The sequence below is a fragment of the Engystomops pustulosus genome, chromosome 4 (assembly GCF_040894005.1).
Source record: "Engystomops pustulosus chromosome 4, aEngPut4.maternal, whole genome shotgun sequence".
Taxonomy (NCBI): Eukaryota; Metazoa; Chordata; class Amphibia; order Anura; family Leptodactylidae; genus Engystomops; species Engystomops pustulosus.
The window spans coordinates 2,721,116-2,739,234 of record NC_092414.1 but is presented as its reverse complement, the minus strand read 5'-3'; the positions used below and the strand labels follow the sequence as shown (position 1 = coordinate 2,739,234).

General features: G+C 48.6%; 1 protein-coding gene across 1 annotated transcript in view; it reads left to right on the top strand.

The window, feature by feature from the left end:
* Window positions 1-18,119, top strand: part of LOC140125904 (receptor-type tyrosine-protein phosphatase O-like) — a 297,842-nt gene that overhangs the window by 48,438 nt on the left and 231,285 nt on the right. Inside the window, exons 2-3 of the mRNA XM_072144801.1 lie at window positions 9,663-9,939; window positions 10,011-10,169. Coding sequence (XP_072000902.1) covers window positions 9,663-9,939; window positions 10,011-10,169 — 436 coding nt within the window. The remainder of the gene's footprint in view (window positions 1-9,662; window positions 9,940-10,010; window positions 10,170-18,119) is intronic.

Here is an 18,119-nt window from a genome sequence, read left to right as displayed (position 1 = left end):
TGAAGGTGGTAGTGTGTGTGTGTATGAAGGTGGTGGTGTGCGTGTGAAGGTGGTGGTGGTGTGTGTATGGTGGTGGTGTGTGTGCATGAAGGTGGTGGTGTGTGTATGGTGGTGGTGGTGGTGTGTGCATAACTCCCAACCATCCCGATTTTGCCGGGAAAGTCCCGTTTTTCTTACCTCTGCCCCGCGTCACGGGCAGCTATGAGATTGTCACGGATTTTCCCCCCAGGTCCCGCATGTCCCGGTGCTGTGTCCGCATAGTAAATACTTTGAAAGCCAGAACTGATAGTACAGAATGGCTTCTACAGACATCGGGCAGGGAATCCTTTTCAGAGAAGTGTCGGGTTAGCGGAGAGCAGGGACCACGTCATCAGGCTCAGATCAGCATCTGTCCATATATGGTCACTGCATCTCCTAGGGTTCCCCAGAGCAGACATCGGACAGGGAATCCTTTTCAGAGAAGTGTCGGCTTAGCGGAGAGCAGGGACCACGTCATCAGGTCAGATCAGCATCTGTCCATATATGGTCAATGCATCTCCTAGGGTTCTCCAGAGCAGACATCAGAGCAGGGACCACGTCATCAGGTCAGATCACCATCTGTCCATATATGGTCACTGCATCTCCTAGGCTTCCCCAGAGCAGACATCGGGAGGGAATCATTTTCAGAGAAGTGTCGGGTTAGCAGAGAGCAGGGACCACGTCATCAGGTCAGATCAGCATCTTTCCATATATGGTCACTGCATCTCCTAGGGTTCCCCAGAGCAGACATCGGGCAGGGAATCCTTTTCAGAGAAGTGTCGGCTTAGCGGAGAGAGCAGGGACCACGTCATCAGGTTCAGATCAGCATCTGTCCATATATGGTCACTGCATCTCTTAGGGTTCCCCAGAGCAGACACCGGGCAGGGAATCCTTTTCAGCGAAGTGTCGGCTTAGCTGAGAGAGCAGGGACCACGTCATCAGCTCAGATCAGCATCTGTCCATATATGGTCACTGCATCTCCTAGGGTTCCCCAGAGCAGACATCGGGCAGGGAATCCTTTTCAGAGAAGTGTCGGGTTAGCGGAGAGCAGGGACCATGTCATCAGGTCAGATCAGCATCTGTCCATATATGGTCACTGCATCTCCTAGGGTTCCCCAGAGCAGACATCAGGAGGGAATCCTTTTCAGAGAAGTGTCGGCTTAGCTGAGAGAGCAGGGACCACGTCATCAGGTCAGATCAGCATCTGTCCATATATGGTCACTGCATCTCCTAGGGTTCCCCAGAGCAGACATCGGGAGGGAATCCTTTTCAGAGAAGTGTCGGGTTAGCGGAGAGCAGGGACCACGTCATCAGGTCAGATCAGCATCTTTCCATATATGGTCACTGCATCTCCTAGGGTTCCCCAGAGCAGACATCGGGCAGGGAATCCTTTTCAGAGAAGTGTCGGCTTAGCAGAGTGAGCAGGGACCACGTCATCAGGTCAGATCAGCATCTGTCCATATATGGTCACTGCATCTCCTAGGGTTCCCCAGAGCAGACATCGGGAGGGAATCCTTTTCAGAGAAGTGTCGGGTTAGCGGAGAGCAGGGACCACGTCATCAGGTCAGATCAGCATCTTTCCATATATGGTCACTGCATCTCCTAGGGTTCCCCAGAGCAGACATCGGGCAGGGAATCCTTTTCAGAGAAGTGTCGGCTTAGCAGAGAGCAGGGACCACGTCATCAGCTTCAGATCACCATCTGTCCATATATGGTCACTGCATCTCCTAGGGTTCCCCAGAGCAGACATCGGGCAGGGAATCCTTTTCAGAGAAGTGTCGGGTTAGCAGAGAGCAGGGACCACGTCATCAGGTCAGATCAGCATCTGTCCATATATGGTCACTGCATCTCCTAGGGTTCCCCAGAGCAGACATCGGGCAGGGAATCCTTTTCAGAGAAGTGTCGGCTTAGCAGAGAGCAGGGACCACGTCATCAGCTTCAGATCACCATCTGTCCATATATGGTCACTGCATCTCCTAGGGTTCCCCAGAGCAGACATCGGGCGGGAATCCTTTTCAGAGAAGTGTCGGGTTAGCGCAGAGCAGGGACCACGTCATCAGGTCAGATCAGCATCTGTCCATATATGGTCAGTGCATCTCCTAGGCTTCCCCAGAGCAGACATCGGGAGGGAATCCTTTTCAGAGAAGTGTCGGCTTAGCGGAGAGCAGGGACCACGTCATCAGCTTCAGATCAGCATCTGTCCATATATGGTCACTGCATCTCCTAGGGTTCCCCAGAGCAGACATCGGGCAGGGAATCCTTTTCAGAGAAGTGTCGGCTTAGCGGAGAGCAGGGACCACGTCATCAGGTCAGATCAGCATCTTTCCATATATGGTCACTGCATCTCCTAGGGTTCCCCAGAGCAGACATCGGGCAGGGAATCCTTTTCAGAGAAGTGTCGGGTTAGCGGAGAGCAGGGACCACGTCATCAGGTCAGATCAGTATCTGTCCATATATGGTCACTGCATCTCCTAGGCTTCCCCAGAGCAGACATCGGGCAGGGAATCCTTTTCAGAGAAGTGTCGGCTTAGCGGAGAGCAGGGACCACGTCATCAGGTTCAGATCAGCATCTGTCCATATATGGTCACTGCATCTCCTAGGCTTCCCCAGAGCAGACATCGGGCAGGGAATCCTTTTCAGAGAAGTGTCGGGTTAGCGGAGAGCAGGGACCACGTCATCAGGTCAGATCAGCATCTGTCCATATATGGTCACTGCATCTCCTAGGGTTCCCCAGAGCAGACATCGGGCAGGGAATCCTTTTCAGAGAAGTGTCGGCTTAGCGGAGAGCAGGGACCACGTCATCAGCTTCAGATCAGTATCTGTCCATATATGGTCACTGCATCTCCTAGGGTTCCCCAGAGCAGACATCGGGAGGGAATCCTTTTCAGAGAAGTGTCGGCTTAGCAGAGAGAGCAGGGACCACGTCATCAGGTCAGATAAGTATCTGTCCATATATGGTCTCCAGGGCTTCCCCAGACACAGGCTCTATATATAATTAAATTACATAAAGTTTTGCCCAGGCTGAGATTCGAACCTGGGACCCTCTGCACCATAGACAGGAGCTTAACTAACTGAGCTATAAGCCCAGTGATACAGAGCTGAGGATTTCTGGTAACTAAGAAGTGTTATCTGCCATTTACACTGTGACACAGTGACAGGTATGTGTGTGTGTGAAGGTGGTGTGTGTGTGTGTGTGTGAAGGTGGTGTGTGTGTGTGTGTGTGAAGGTGGTGGTGTGTGTGTGAAGGTGGTGGTGTGTGTGTGAAGGTGGTGGTGTGTGTGTGTGAAAGTGGTGTTGGGTGTGTGAAGGTGGTGGTGTGTGTGTGTGTGAAGGTGGTGGTGGGTGTGTGTGAAGGTGGTGGTGTGTGTGTGTGAAGGTGGTGGTGTGTGTGTGTGAAGGTGGTGGTGTGTGTGTGTGAAGGTGGTGGTGTGTGTGTGTGTGTGAAGGTGGTGGTGTGTGTGTGTGTGTGAAGGTGGTGGTGGTGGTGTGTGAAGGTGGTGGTGGTGGTGTGTGAAGGTGGTGGTGTGTGTGTGTGTGTGTGAAGGTGGTGGTGTGTGTGTGTGTGTGTGAAGGTGGTGGTGGTGGTGTGTGTGTGAAGGTGGTGGTGTGCGGATGAATTAAAAAGTTATTCTTATTTACATGGAGATTTCTGGAAAAAAACTTGTCATGGTTTTTGTTTTAGCATTTTCAGGAGTGTAAATTCTTGATGTTGTGTTCTGTGGTTTATATAAATCTTCTCACTTTGATGTGAGTTTATGTAAAAATGTTTGTTTTCATGGGATTTTCAATGCGCTTTTTGTTTAATAATTTGTGTTTGTCACAAAGTTGCATGAGGGTGGTCCCGGCTGGCATATCGCATGGTTGTTTAGGGTTTAGGGGCGCCTTTACTTTAGAATCCGTGTTATCGCTGTACAGATATTTAGTTATTTCGGTTTTAATGATGATATTATGATTTATTCATGTGACCATAGGACTATGAGGCAGGGGCGTCGCTAGGTCCGTGCCCCAGATCTTTTGGCCGGAGCCCCGGATCTCCCGGGGTCAGCAGGACATTTGTCCCGCTGCCCAGGCATCCTCCCCTCTCTCATCCCGATTTGTGTCCTCAGGTGCTGCCTTCTCCTGCAGGACCTGTGATGATGTCACTAGCTAGGTATAGGAACAGAACCGGGCACACTAGCTAGGTATAGGAACAGAACCGGGCACACTAGCTAGGTATAGGAACAGAACCAGGCACACTAGCTAGGTATAGGAACAGAACCAGGCACACTAGCTAGGTATAGGAACAGAACCAGGCACACTAGCTAGGTATAGGAACAGAACCAGGCACACTAGCTAGGTATAGGAACAGAACCAGGCACACTAGCTAGGTATAGGAACAGAACCGGGCACACTAGCTAGGTATAGGAACAGAACCGGGCACACTAGCTAGGTATAGGAACAGAACCGGGCACACTAGCTAGGTATAGAAACAGAACCGGGCACACTAGCTAGGTATAGGAACAGAACCGGGCACACTAGCTAGGTATAGGAACAGAACCAGGCACACTAGCTAGGTATAGGAACAGAACCGGGCACACTAGCTAGGTATAGGAACAGAACCAGGCACACTAGCTAGGTATAGAAACAGAACCAGGCACACTAGCTAGGTATAGGAACAGAACCAGGCACACTAGCTAGGTATAGGAACAGTACCGGGCACACTAGCTAGGTATAGGAACAGAACCGGGCACACTAGCTAGGTATAGGAACAGAACCAGGCACACTAGCTAGGTATAGGAACAGAACCAGGCACACTAGCTAGGTATAGGAACAGTACCGGGCACACTAGCTAGGTATAGGAACAGAACCAGGCACACTAGCTAGGTATAGGAACAGAACCAGGCACACTAGCTAGGTATAGGAACAGAACCGGGCACACTAGCTAGGTATAGGAACAGAACCGGGCACACTAGCTAGGTATAGGAACAGTACCGGGCACACTAGCTAGGTATAGGAACAGAACCGGGCACACTAGCTAGGTATAGGAACAGAACCAGGCACACTAGCTAGGTATAGGAACAGAACCAGGCACACTAGCTAGGTATAGGAACAGAACCAGGCAAACTAGCTAGGTATAGGAACAGAACCGGGCACACTAGCTAGGTATAGGAACAGAACCGGGCACACTAGCTAGGTATAGGAACAGAACCAGGCACACTAGCTAGGTATAGGAACAGAACCAGGCACACTAGCTAGGTATAGGAACAGAACCAGGCACACTAGCTAGGTATAGGAACAGAACCAGGCACACTAGCTAGGTATAGGAACAGAACCAGGCACACTAGCTAGGTATAGGAACAGAACCGGGCACACTAGCTAGGTATAGGAACAGAACCGGGCACACTAGCTAGGTATAGGAACAGAACCGGGCACACTAGCTAGGTATAGAAACAGAACCGGGCACACTAGCTAGGTATAGGAACAGAACCGGGCACACTAGCTAGGTATAGGAACAGAACCAGGCACACTAGCTAGGTATAGGAACAGAACCGGGCACACTAGCTAGGTATAGGAACAGAACCAGGCACACTAGCTAGGTATAGAAACAGAACCAGGCACACTAGCTAGGTATAGGAACAGAACCAGGCACACTAGCTAGGTATAGGAACAGAACCAGGCACACTAGCTTTGTATAGGAACAGAACCAGGCACACTAGCTAGGTATAGGAACAGAACCAGGCACACTAGCTAGGTATAGGAACAGAACCAGGCACACTAGCTAGGTATAGGAACAGAACCAGGCACACTAGCTAGGTATAGGAACAGAACCAGGCACACTAGCTAGGTATAGGAACAGAACCAGGCACACTAGCTAGGTATAGGAACAGAACCAGGCACACTAGCTAGGTATAGGAACAGAACCAGGCACACTAGCAAGGTATAGGAACAGAACCAGGCACACTAGCTAGGTATAGGAACAGAACCGGGCACACTAGCAAGGTATAGGAACAGAACCAGGCACACTAGCTAGGTATAGGAACAGAACCGGGCACACTAGCTAGGTATAGGAACAGAACCAGGCACACTAGCTAGGTATAGGAACAGAACCAGGCACACTAGCTAGGTATAGGAACAGAACCAGGCACACTAGCTAGGTATAGGAACAGAACCAGGCACACTAGCTAGGTATAGGAACAGAACCAGGCACACTAGCTAGGTATAGGAACAGAACCGGGCACACTAGCTAGGTATAGGAACAGAACCGGGCACACTAGCTAGGTATAGGAACAGAACCAGGCACACTAGCTAGGTATAGGAACAGAACCAGGCACACTAGCTAGGTATAGGAACAGAACCAGGCACACTAGCTAGGTATAGGAACAGAACCAGGCACACTAGCTAGGTATAGGAACAGAACCAGGCACACTAGCTAGGTATAGAAACAGAACCAGGCACACTAGCTAGGTATAGGAACAGAACCAGGCACACTAGCTAGGTATAGGAACAGAACCAGGCACACTAGCTAGGTATAGGAACAGAACCAGGCACACTAGCTAGGTATAGGAACAGAACCAGGCACACTAGCTAGGTATAGGAACAGAACCAGGCACACTAGCTAGGTATAGGAACAGAACCAGGCACACTAGCTAGGTATAGGAACAGAACCGGGCACACTAGCTAGGTATAGGAACAGAACCAGGCACACTAGCTAGGTATAGGAACAGAACCAGGCACACTAGCTAGGTATAGGAACAGAACCAGGCACACTAGCAAGGTATAGGAACAGAACCAGGCACACTAGCTAGGTATAGGAACAGAACCGGGCACACTAGCTAGGTATAGGAACAGAACCAGGCACACTAGCTAGGTATAGGAACAGAACCAGGCACACTAGCTAGGTATAGGAACAGAACCGGGCACACTAGCTAGGTATAGGAACAGAACCAGGCACACTAGCTAGGTATAGGAACAGAACCAGGCACACTAGCTAGGTATAGGAACAGAACCAGGCACACTAGCTAGGTATAGGAACAGAACCGGGCACACTAGCTAGGTATAGGAACAGAACCGGGCACACTAGCTAGGTATAGGAACAGAACCAGGCACACTAGCTAGGTATAGGAACAGAACCAGGCACACTAGCTAGGTATAGGAACAGAACCAGGCACACTAGCTAGGTATAGAAACAGAACCAGGCACACTAGCTAGGTATAGGAACAGAACCAGGCACACTAGCTAGGTATAGGAACAGAACCAGGCACACTAGCTAGGTATAGGAACAGTACCGGGCACACTAGCTAGGTATAGGAACAGAACCAGGCACACTAGCTAGGTATAGGAACAGAACCAGGCACACTAGCTAGGTATAGGAACAGAACCAGGCACACTAGCTAGGTATAGGAACAGAACCAGGCACACTAGCTAGGTATAGAAACAGAACCAGGCACACTAGCTAGGTATAGGAACAGAACCAGGCACACTAGCTAGGTATAGGAACAGAACCAGGCACACTAGCTAGGTATAGGAACAGAACCAGGCAAACTAGCTAGGTATAGGAACAGAACCAGGCACACTAGCTAGGTATAGGAACAGAACCGGGCACACTAGCTAGGTATAGGAACAGAACCAGGCACACTAGCTAGGTATAGGAACAGAACCGGGCACACTAGCTAGGTATAGGAACAGAACCGGGCACACTAGCTAGGTATAGGAACAGAACCGGGCACACTAGCTAGGTATAGGAACAGAACCGGGCACACTAGCTAGGTATAGGAACAGTACCGGGCACACTAGCTAGGTATAGGAACAGAACCGGGCACACTAGCTAGGTATAGGAACAGAACCGGGCACACTAGCTAGGTATAGAAACAGAACCAGGCACACTAGCTAGGTATAGGAACAGAACCAGGCACACTAGCTAGGTATAGGAACAGAACCGGGCACACTAGCTAGGTATAGGAACAGAACCAGGCACACTAGCTAGGTATAGGAACAGAACCAGGCACACTAGCTAGGTATAGAAACAGAACCAGGCACACTAGCTAGGTATAGGAACAGAACCAGGCACACTAGCTAGGTATAGGAACAGAACCAGGCACACTAGCTAGGTATAGGAACAGAACCGGGCACACTAGCTAGGTATAGGAACAGAACCAGGCACACTAGCTAGGTATAGGAACAGAACCAGGCACACTAGCTAGGTATAGGAACAGAACCGGGCACACTAGCTAGGTATAGGAACAGAACCGGGCACACTAGCTAGGTATAGGAACAGAACCGGGCACACTAGCTAGGTATAGGAACAGAACCGGGCACACTAGCTAGGTATAGGAACAGAACCAGGCACACTAGCTAGGTATAGGAACAGAACCAGGCACACTAGCTAGGTATAGAAACAGAACCAGGCACACTAGCTAGGTATAGGAACAGAACCAGGCACACTAGCTAGGTATAGGAACAGAACCAGGCACACTAGCTAGGCATAGGAACAGAACCGGGCACACTAGCTAGGTATAGGAACAGAACCGGGCACACTAGCTAGGTATAGGAACAGAACCGGGCACACTAGCTAGGCATAGGAACAGAACCGGGCACACTAGCTAGGTATAGGAACAGAACCGGGCACACTAGCTAGGTATAGGAACAGAACCGGGCACACTAGCTAGGTATAGGAACAGAACCGGGCACACTAGCAAGGTATAGGAACAGAACCAGGCACACTAGCTAGGTATAGGAACAGAACCAGGCACACTAGCTAGGTATAGGAACAGAACCAGGCACACTAGCTAGGTATAGGAACAGAACCGGGCACACTAGCTAGGTATAGGAACAGAACCGGGCACACTAGCTAGGTATAGGAACAGAACCAGGCACACTAGCTAGGTATAGGAACAGAACCGGGCACACTAGCTAGGTATAGGAACAGAACCAGGCACACTTGCTAGGTATAGGAACAGAACCGGGCACACTAGCTAGGTATAGGAACAGAACCAGGCACACTAGCTAGGTATAGGAACAGAACCAGGCACACTAGCTAGGTATAGGAACAGAACCAGGCACACTAGCTAGGTATAGGAACAGAACCAGGCACACTAGCTAGGTATAGAAACAGAACCGGGCACACTAGCTAGGTATAGGAACAGAACCGGGCACACTAGCTAGGTATAGGAACAGAACTGGGCACACTAGCTAGGTATAGGAACAGAACCGGGCACACTAGCTAGGTATAGAAACAGAACCGGGCACACTAGCTAGGTATAGGAACAGAACCGGGCACACTAGCTAGGTATAGGAACAGAACCGGGCACACTAGCTAGGTATAGGAACAGAACCGGGCACACTAGCTAGGTATAGGAACAGAACCGGGCACACTAGCTAGGTATAGGAACAGAACCGGGCACACTAGCTAGGTATAGGAACAGAACCGGGCACACTAGCTAGGTATAGGAACAGAACCGGGCACACTAGCTAGGTATAGGAACAGAACCGGGCACATTTGGATACAAGAACAGAACCACTGCTTAGGTATAGGAACAGGACATAGATACAGGCACAGAATTAGAAGCCCCCCCCCCCCCCAGATATAGGAACCCCACTTCTTATGTACAGAGGTAGGTAGATGCTGTCTCCAGGAGGACACCTCATGACTTGATGTTTGCTTCCAGGGATCATGGATGTTTCAGGTCACAGTCACAGATGAGAACCTCCTGGTCATGTCCTTGGAGGACTCAGACGTGATGTCCTCACACTCCTCGGTCTACGTGGTGAAGATCACTGGGGAATCCAGGAATTATTTTTTTCAATTTGAAGAGTTTAACAGTTCGTTGCCGAGTCCTCTGGTCTTCAATGCCACTTACCACGGACTTTACTACATCATCACATTGATGGTGATAAACGACAATCTGGCTCCAAGACCCACGAGATCCGTAACAGTTCTGACCAGTAAGTACGTCGGCCTCGGCCACCATTCTCCTCAGGTGTAGGAGGTTCTAACTCTTTGGTCTCTCTTGCAGAGCCTCTTCCAGTCAGCAGAGTGTTAATCCACGATTATAAACCATCACCAGAAACTGGAGTCGTCTTTGAAGTTTATTATCCTGAAAAGTTCAATGTCTTCACGAGAGTGAACATCAGTTACTGGGAAGGAAGTAACTTTCGCACAATGTTATACAAAGGTCTGAATCCTAAAATAACGATAGAATCAATCAGATCCGTAACATCCAAAATCCCCTTTCTATAATGATGGAACAACTCTACAGCCCCTCACCTGCCCCCATGGGGTCTATTCTCTGGGGTCATATCCTGGTGGATGGTGTCAGATCCAGTCCAGGATGAGTGAGGGGCACCCCATGCTCCATGGTGTGTGGTCATTAATCATGTTCTGGGGTCACTCCATGGTCCATGGTGTCTGGTCATTGATCATGTTCTGGGGTCACTCAATGGTCCATGGTGTCTGATCATTGATCATGTTCTGGGGTCTCCCTATGGTCCATGGTGTCTGATGATTGATAATGTTCTGGGGTCACCCCATGGTTCATGGTGTCTGATCATTGATAATGTTCTGGGGTCACTCCATGGTCCATGGTGTCTGATCATTGATAATGTTCTGGGGTCACTCCATGGTCCATGGTGTCTGGTCATTGATAATGTTCTGGGGTCACTCCATGGTCCATGGTGTCTGATCATTGATAATGTTCTGCGACCACCCCATGGTCCATGGTGTCTGATCATTGATAATGTTCTGGGGTCACACCATGGTCCATGGTGTCTGATCATTGATCATGTTCTGGGGTCACTCCATGGTCCATGGTGTCTGATCATTGATAATGTTCTGGGTTCACCCCATGGTCCATGGTGTCTGGTCATTGATAATGTTCTGGGGTCACTCCGTGGTTCATGGTGTCTGATTATTGATAATGTTCTGGGGTCACCCCATGGTTCATGGTGTCTGATCATTGATAATGTTCTGGGGTCACTCCATGGTCCATGGTGTCTGATCATTGATAATGTTCTGGGGTCACTCCATGGTCCATGGTGTCTGATCATAGATAATGTTCTGGGGACACTCCATGGTCCATGGTGTCTGATCATTGATAATGTTCTGGGTTCACCCCATGGTCCATGGTGTCTGGTCATTGATCATGTTCTGGGGTCACTCCGTGGTTCATGGTGTCTGATCATTGATAATGTTCTGGGGTCACTCCATGGTCGATGGTGTCTGATCATTGATCATTTTCTGGGGTCACTCCATGGTCCATGGTGTCTGATCATTGACAATGTTCTGGGGTCACTCCATGGTCCATGGTGTCTGATCATTGATAATGTTCTGGGGTCACACAATGGTCCATGGTGTCTGATCATTGATAATGTTCTGGGGTCACACAATGCTCCATGGTGTCTGATCATTGATAATGTTCTGGGGTCACTCCATGGTCCATTGTGTCTGATCATTGAAAATGTTCTGGGGTCACTCCATGGTCCATGGTGTCTGATCATTGATAATGTTCTGGGGTCACTCCATGGTCCATTGTGTCTGATCATTGATAATGTTCTGTGGTCACTCCATGGTCCATGGTGTCTGATCATTGATAATGTTCTGGGGTCACCCCATGGTTCATGGTGTCTGGTCATTGATAATGTTCTGGGGTCACTCCGTGGTTCATGGTGTCTGATTATTGATAATGTTCTGGGGTCACCCCATGGTTCATGGTGTCTGATCATTGATAATGTTCTGGGGTCACTCCATGGTCCATGGTGTCTGATCATTGATAATGTTCTGGGGTCACTCCATGGTCCATGGTGTCTGATCATAGATAATGTTCTGGGGACACTCCATGGTCCATGGTGTCTGATCATTGATAATGTTCTGGGTTCACCCCATGGTCCATGGTGTCTGGTCATTGATCATGTTCTGGGGTCACTCCGTGGTTCATGGTGTCTGATCATTGATAATGTTCTGGGGTCACTCCATGGTCGATGGTGTCTGATCATTGATCATTTTCTGGGGTCACTCCATGGTCCATGGTGTCTGATCATTGACAATGTTCTGGGGTCACTCCATGGTCCATGGTGTCTGATCATTGATAATGTTCTGGGGTCACACAATGGTCCATGGTGTCTGATCATTGATAATGTTCTGGGGTCACACAATGCTCCATGGTGTCTGATCATTGATAATGTTCTGGGGTCACTCCATGGTCCATTGTGTCTGATCATTGAAAATGTTCTGGGGTCACTCCATGGTCCATGGTGTCTGATCATTGATAATGTTCTGGGGTCACTCCATGGTCCATTGTGTCTGATCATTGATAATGTTCTGTGGTCATTCCATGGTCCATGGTGTCTGATCATTGATCATGTTCTGGGGTCACTCCATGGTCCATGGTTTCTGATCATTGATAATGTTCTGGGTTCACCCCATGGTCCATGGTGTCTGGTCATTAATAATGTTCTGGGGTCACTCCGTGGTTCATGGTGTCTGATCATTGATAATGTTCTGTGGTCATTCCATGGTCCATGGTGTCTGATCATTGATAATGTTCTGGGGTCACTCCATGGTCCATGGTGTCTGATCATTGATCATGTTCTGGGGTCACTCCATGGTCCATGGTTTCTGATCATTGATAATGTTCTGGGTTCACCCCATGGTCCATGGTGTCTGGTCATTAATAATGTTCTGGGGTCACTCCGTGGTTCATGGTGTCTGATCATTGATAATGTTCTGGGGTCACTCCATGGTCCATGGTGTCTGATCATAGATAATGTTCTGGGGTCACTCCATGGTCCATGGTGTCTGATCATTGATAATGTTCTGGGTTCACCCCATGGTCCATGGTGTCTGGTCATTGATCATGTTCTGGGGTCACTCCGTGGTTCATGGTGTCTGATCATTGATAATGTTCTGGGGTCACTCCATGGTCGATGGTGTCTGATCATTGATAAGGTTCTGGGGTCACTCCATGGTCCATGGTGTCTGATTATTGATAATGTTCTGGGGTCACCCCATGGTCCATGGTGTCTGATCATTGATAATGTTCTGGGGTCATTCCATGGTCCATGGGTCTCCATATGGTCCATGGTGTCTGATGATTGATAATGTTCTGGGGTCACTCCATGGTCTATGGCGTCTGATCATTGATAATGTTCTGGGGTCACTGATAATGATCATTGATAATGTTCTGGGGTCACTCCATGGTCCATGGCGTCTGATCATTGATAATGTTCTGGGGTCATTCCATGGTCCATGGTGTCTGATCATTGATAATGTTCTGGGGTCATTCCATGGTCCATGGTGTCTGATCATTGATAATGTTCTGGGGTCACTCCATGGTCCATGGTGTCTGATCATTGATCATGTTCTGGGGTCACTCCATGGTCCATGGTGTCTGATCATTGATCATGTTCTGGGGTCACTCCATGGTCCATGGTGTCTGGTCATTGATAATGTTCTGGGGTCACTCCGTGGTTCATGGTGTCTGATTATTGATAATGTTCTGGGGTCACCCCATGGTTCATGGTGTCTGATCATTGATAATGTTCTGGGGTCACTCCATGGTCCATGGTGTCTGATCATTGACAATGTTCTGGGGTCACTCCATGGTCCATGGTGTCTGATCATTGATAATGTTCTGGGGTCACACAATGGTCCATGGTGTCTGATCATTGATAATGTTCTGGGGTCACTCCATGGTCCATGGTGTCTGATCATTGATAATGTTCTGGGGTCACTCCATGGTCCATGGTGTCTGATGATTGATAATGTTCTGGGGTCACCCCATGGTCCATGGTGTCTGATCATTGATAATGTTCTGGGGTCACTCCATGGTCCATTGTGTCTGATCATTGAAAATGTTCTGGGGTCACTCCATGGTCCATGGTGTCTGATCATTGATAATGTTCTGGGGTCATTCCATGGTCCATGGAGTCTGATCATTGATAATGTTCTGGGGTCACACAATGGTCCATGGTGTCTGATCATTGATAAGGTTCTGGGGTCACTCCATGGTCCATGGTGTCTGATTATTGATAATGTTCTGGGGTCACCCCATGGTCCATGGTGTCTGATCATTGATAATGTTCTGGGGTCATTCCATGGTCCATGGTCCATGGGTCTCCATATGGTCCATGGTGTCTGATGATTGATAATGTTCTGGGGTCACTCCATGGTCTATGGCGTCTGATCATTGATAATGTTCTGGGGTCACTGATAATGATCATTGATAATGTTCTGGGGTCACTCCATGGTCCATGGCGTCTGATCATTGATAATGTTCTGGGGTCATTCCATGGTCCATGGTGTCTGATCATTGATAATGTTCTGGGGTCATTCCATGGTCCATGGTGTCTGATCATTGATAATGTTCTGGGGTCACTCCATGGTCCATGGTGTCTGATCATTGATCATGTTCTGGGGTCACTCCATGGTCCATGGTGTCTGATCATTGATCATGTTCTGGGGTCACTCCATGGTCCATGGTGTCTTGTCATTGATAATGTTCTGGGGTCACTCCGTGGTTCATGGTGTCTGATTATTGATAATGTTCTGGGGTCACCCCATGGTTCATGGTGTCTGATCATTGATAATGTTCTGGGGTCACTCCATGGTCCATGGTGTCTGATCATTGACAATGTTCTGGGGTCACTCCATGGTCCATGGTGTCTGATCATTGATAATGTTCTGGGGTCACACAATGGTCCATGGTGTCTGATCATTGATAATGTTCTGGGGTCACTCCATGGTCCATGGTGTCTGATCATTGATAATGTTCTGGGGTCACTCCATGGTCCATGGTGTCTGATGATTGATAATGTTCTGGGGTCACCCCATGGTCCATGGTGTCTGATCATTGATAATGTTCTGGGGTCACTCCATGGTCCATTGTGTCTGATCATTGAAAATGTTCTGGGGTCACTCCATGGTCCATGGTGTCTGATCATTGATAATGTTCTGGGGTCATTCCATGGTCCATGGAGTCTGATCATTGATAATGTTCTGGGGTCACACAATGGTCCATGGTGTCTGATCATTGATAATGTTCTGGGGTCACTCCATGGTCCATGGTGTCTGATCATTGATAATGTTCTGGGGTCACTCCATGGTCCATTGTGTCTGATCATTGAAAATGTTCTGGGGTCACTCCATGGTCCATGGTGTCTGATCATTGAGAAAGTTCTGTGGTCATTCCATGGTCCATTGTGTCTGATCATTGATAATGTTCTGGGGTCACTCCATGGTTCATGGTGTCTGATCATTGATAATGTTCTGGGGTCACTCCGTGGTTCATGGTGTCTGATCATTGATAATGTTCTGGGGTCACTCCATGGTCCATGGTGTCTGATCATAGATAATGTTCTGGGGTCACTCCATGGTCCATGGTGTCTGATCATTGATAATGTTCTGGGTTCACCCCATGGTCCATGGTGTCTGGTCATTGATCATGTTCTGGGGTCACCCCATGGTTCATGGTGTCTGATCATTGATAATGTTCTGGGGTCACTCCATGGTCCATGGTGTCTGATCATTGACAATGTTCTGGGGTCACTCCATGGTCCATGGTGTCTGATCATTGATAATGTTCTGGGGTCACACAATGGTCCATGGTGTCTGATCATTGATAATGTTCTGGGGTCACTCCATGGTCCATGGTGTCTGATCATTGATAATTTTCTGGGGTCACTCCATGGTCCATGGTGTCTGATGATTGATAATGTTCTGGGGTCACCCCATGGTCCATGGTGTCTGATCATTGATAATGTTTTGGGGTCACTCCATGGTCCATTGTGTCTGATCATTGAAAATGTTCTGGGGTCACTCCATGGTCCATGGTGTCTGATCATTGATAATGTTCTGGGGTCATTCCATGGTCCATGGAGTCTGATCATTGATAATGTTCTGGGGTCACACAATGGTCCATGGTGTCTGATCATTGATAATGTTCTGGGGTCACTCCATGGTCCATGGTGTCTGATCATTGATAATGTTCTGGGGTCACTCCATGGTCCATTGTGTCTGATCATTGAAAATGTTCTGGGGTCACTCCATGGTCCATGGTGTCTGATCATTGAGAAAGTTCTGTGGTCATTCCATGGTCCATTGTGTCTGATCATTGATAATGTTCTGGGGTCACTCCATGGTTCATGGTGTCTGATCATTGATAATGTTCTGCGATCACCCCATGGTTCATGGTGTCTGATCATTGATAATGTTCTGGGGTCACCCCATGGTCCATGGTCTCTGATCATTGATCATGTTCTGGGGTCACTCCATGGTCCATGGCGTCTGATCATTGATCATTTTCTGGGGTCACTCCATGGTCCATGGCGTCTGATCATGTTATGGGGTCACCCCATGGTCCATGGTCTCTGATCATTGATCATGTTCTGGGGTCACTCCATGGTCCATGGTGTCTGATCATTGACAATGTTCTGGGGTCACTCCATGGTCCATGGTGTCTGATCATTGATAATGTTCTGGGGTCACTCCATGGTCCATGGTGTCTGATCATTGATCATGTTCTGGGGTCACTCCATGGTCCATTGTGTCTGATCATTGATAATGTTCTTGGGTCACTCCATGGTCCATTGTGTCTGATCATTGATAATGTTCTGTGGTCATTCCATGGTCCATGGTGTCTGATCATTGATAATGTTCTGGGGTCACTCCATGGTCCATGGTGTCTGATCATTGATAATGTTCTGTGGTCATTCCATGGTCCATGGTGTCTGATCATTGATAATGTTCTGGGGTCACTCCATGGTCCATGGTGTCTGATCATTGATCATGTTCTGGGGTCACTCCATGGTCCATGGTGTCTGATCATTGATAATGTTCTGGGGTCACTCCATGGTCGATAGTGTCTGATCATTGATAATGTTCTGGGGTCACTCCATGGTCCATGGTGTCTGATTATTGATAATGTTCTGGGGTCACCCCATGGTCCATGGTTTCTGATCATTGATAATGTTCTGGGGTCATTCCATGGTCCATGGTGTCTGGTCATTGATAATGTTCTGGGGTTACGCCATGGTCCATGGTGTCTGATCATTGATAATGTTCTGGGGTCATTCCATGGTCCATGGTGTCTGGTCATTGATAATGTTCTGGGGTCACTCCATGGTCTATGGCGTCTGATCATTGATAATGTTCTGGGGTCACTCCATGGTCCATGGCGTCTGATCATGTTATGGGGTCACCCCATGGTCCATGGTCTCTGATCATTGATCATGTTCTGGGGTCACTCCATGGTCCATGGTGTCTGATCATTGATAATGTTCTGGGGTCACTCCATGGTCCATGGTGTCTGGTCATTGATAATGTTCTGGGGTCACTCCATGGTCCATGGTGTCTGATCATTGATAATGTTCTGGGGTCACTCAATGGTCCATTGTGTCTGATCATTGATCATGTTCTGGGGTCACTCCATGGTCCATGGTGTCTGATCATTGATCATGTTCTTGGGTCACTCCATGGTTCATGGTGTCTGATCATTGATAATTTTCTGGGGTCACTCCATGGTCCATGGTGTCTGATCATTGGTCATGTTCTGGGGTCACTCCATGGTCCATGGTGTCTGATCATTGATCATGTTCTGGGGTCACTCCATGGTCCATGGTGTCTGGTCATTGATCATGTTCTGGGGTCACCCCATGGTTCATGGTGTCTGATCATTGATAATGTTCTGGGGTCACCCCATGGTTCATGGTGTCTGATCATTGATAATGTTCTGGGGTCACCCCATGGTTCATGGTGTCTGATCATTGATAATGTTCTGCGATCACCCCATGGTCCATGGTGTCTGATCATTGATCATGTTCTGGGGTCACTCCATGGTCCATGGTGTCTGGTCATTGATCATGTTCTGGGGTCACTCCATGGTCCATGGTGTCTGACGATTGATCATGTTCTGGGGTCACCCCATGGTCCATGGTGTCTGATCATTGATAATGTTCTGGGGTCACTCCATGGTCCATGGTATCTGATCATTGATAATGTTCTGGGGTCACCCCATGGTCCATGGTGTCTGATCTTTGATCATGTTCTGGGGTCACTCCATGGTCCATGGTGTTTGGTCATTGATCATGTTCTGGGGTACTCCATGGTCCATGGTGTCTGATGATTGATAATG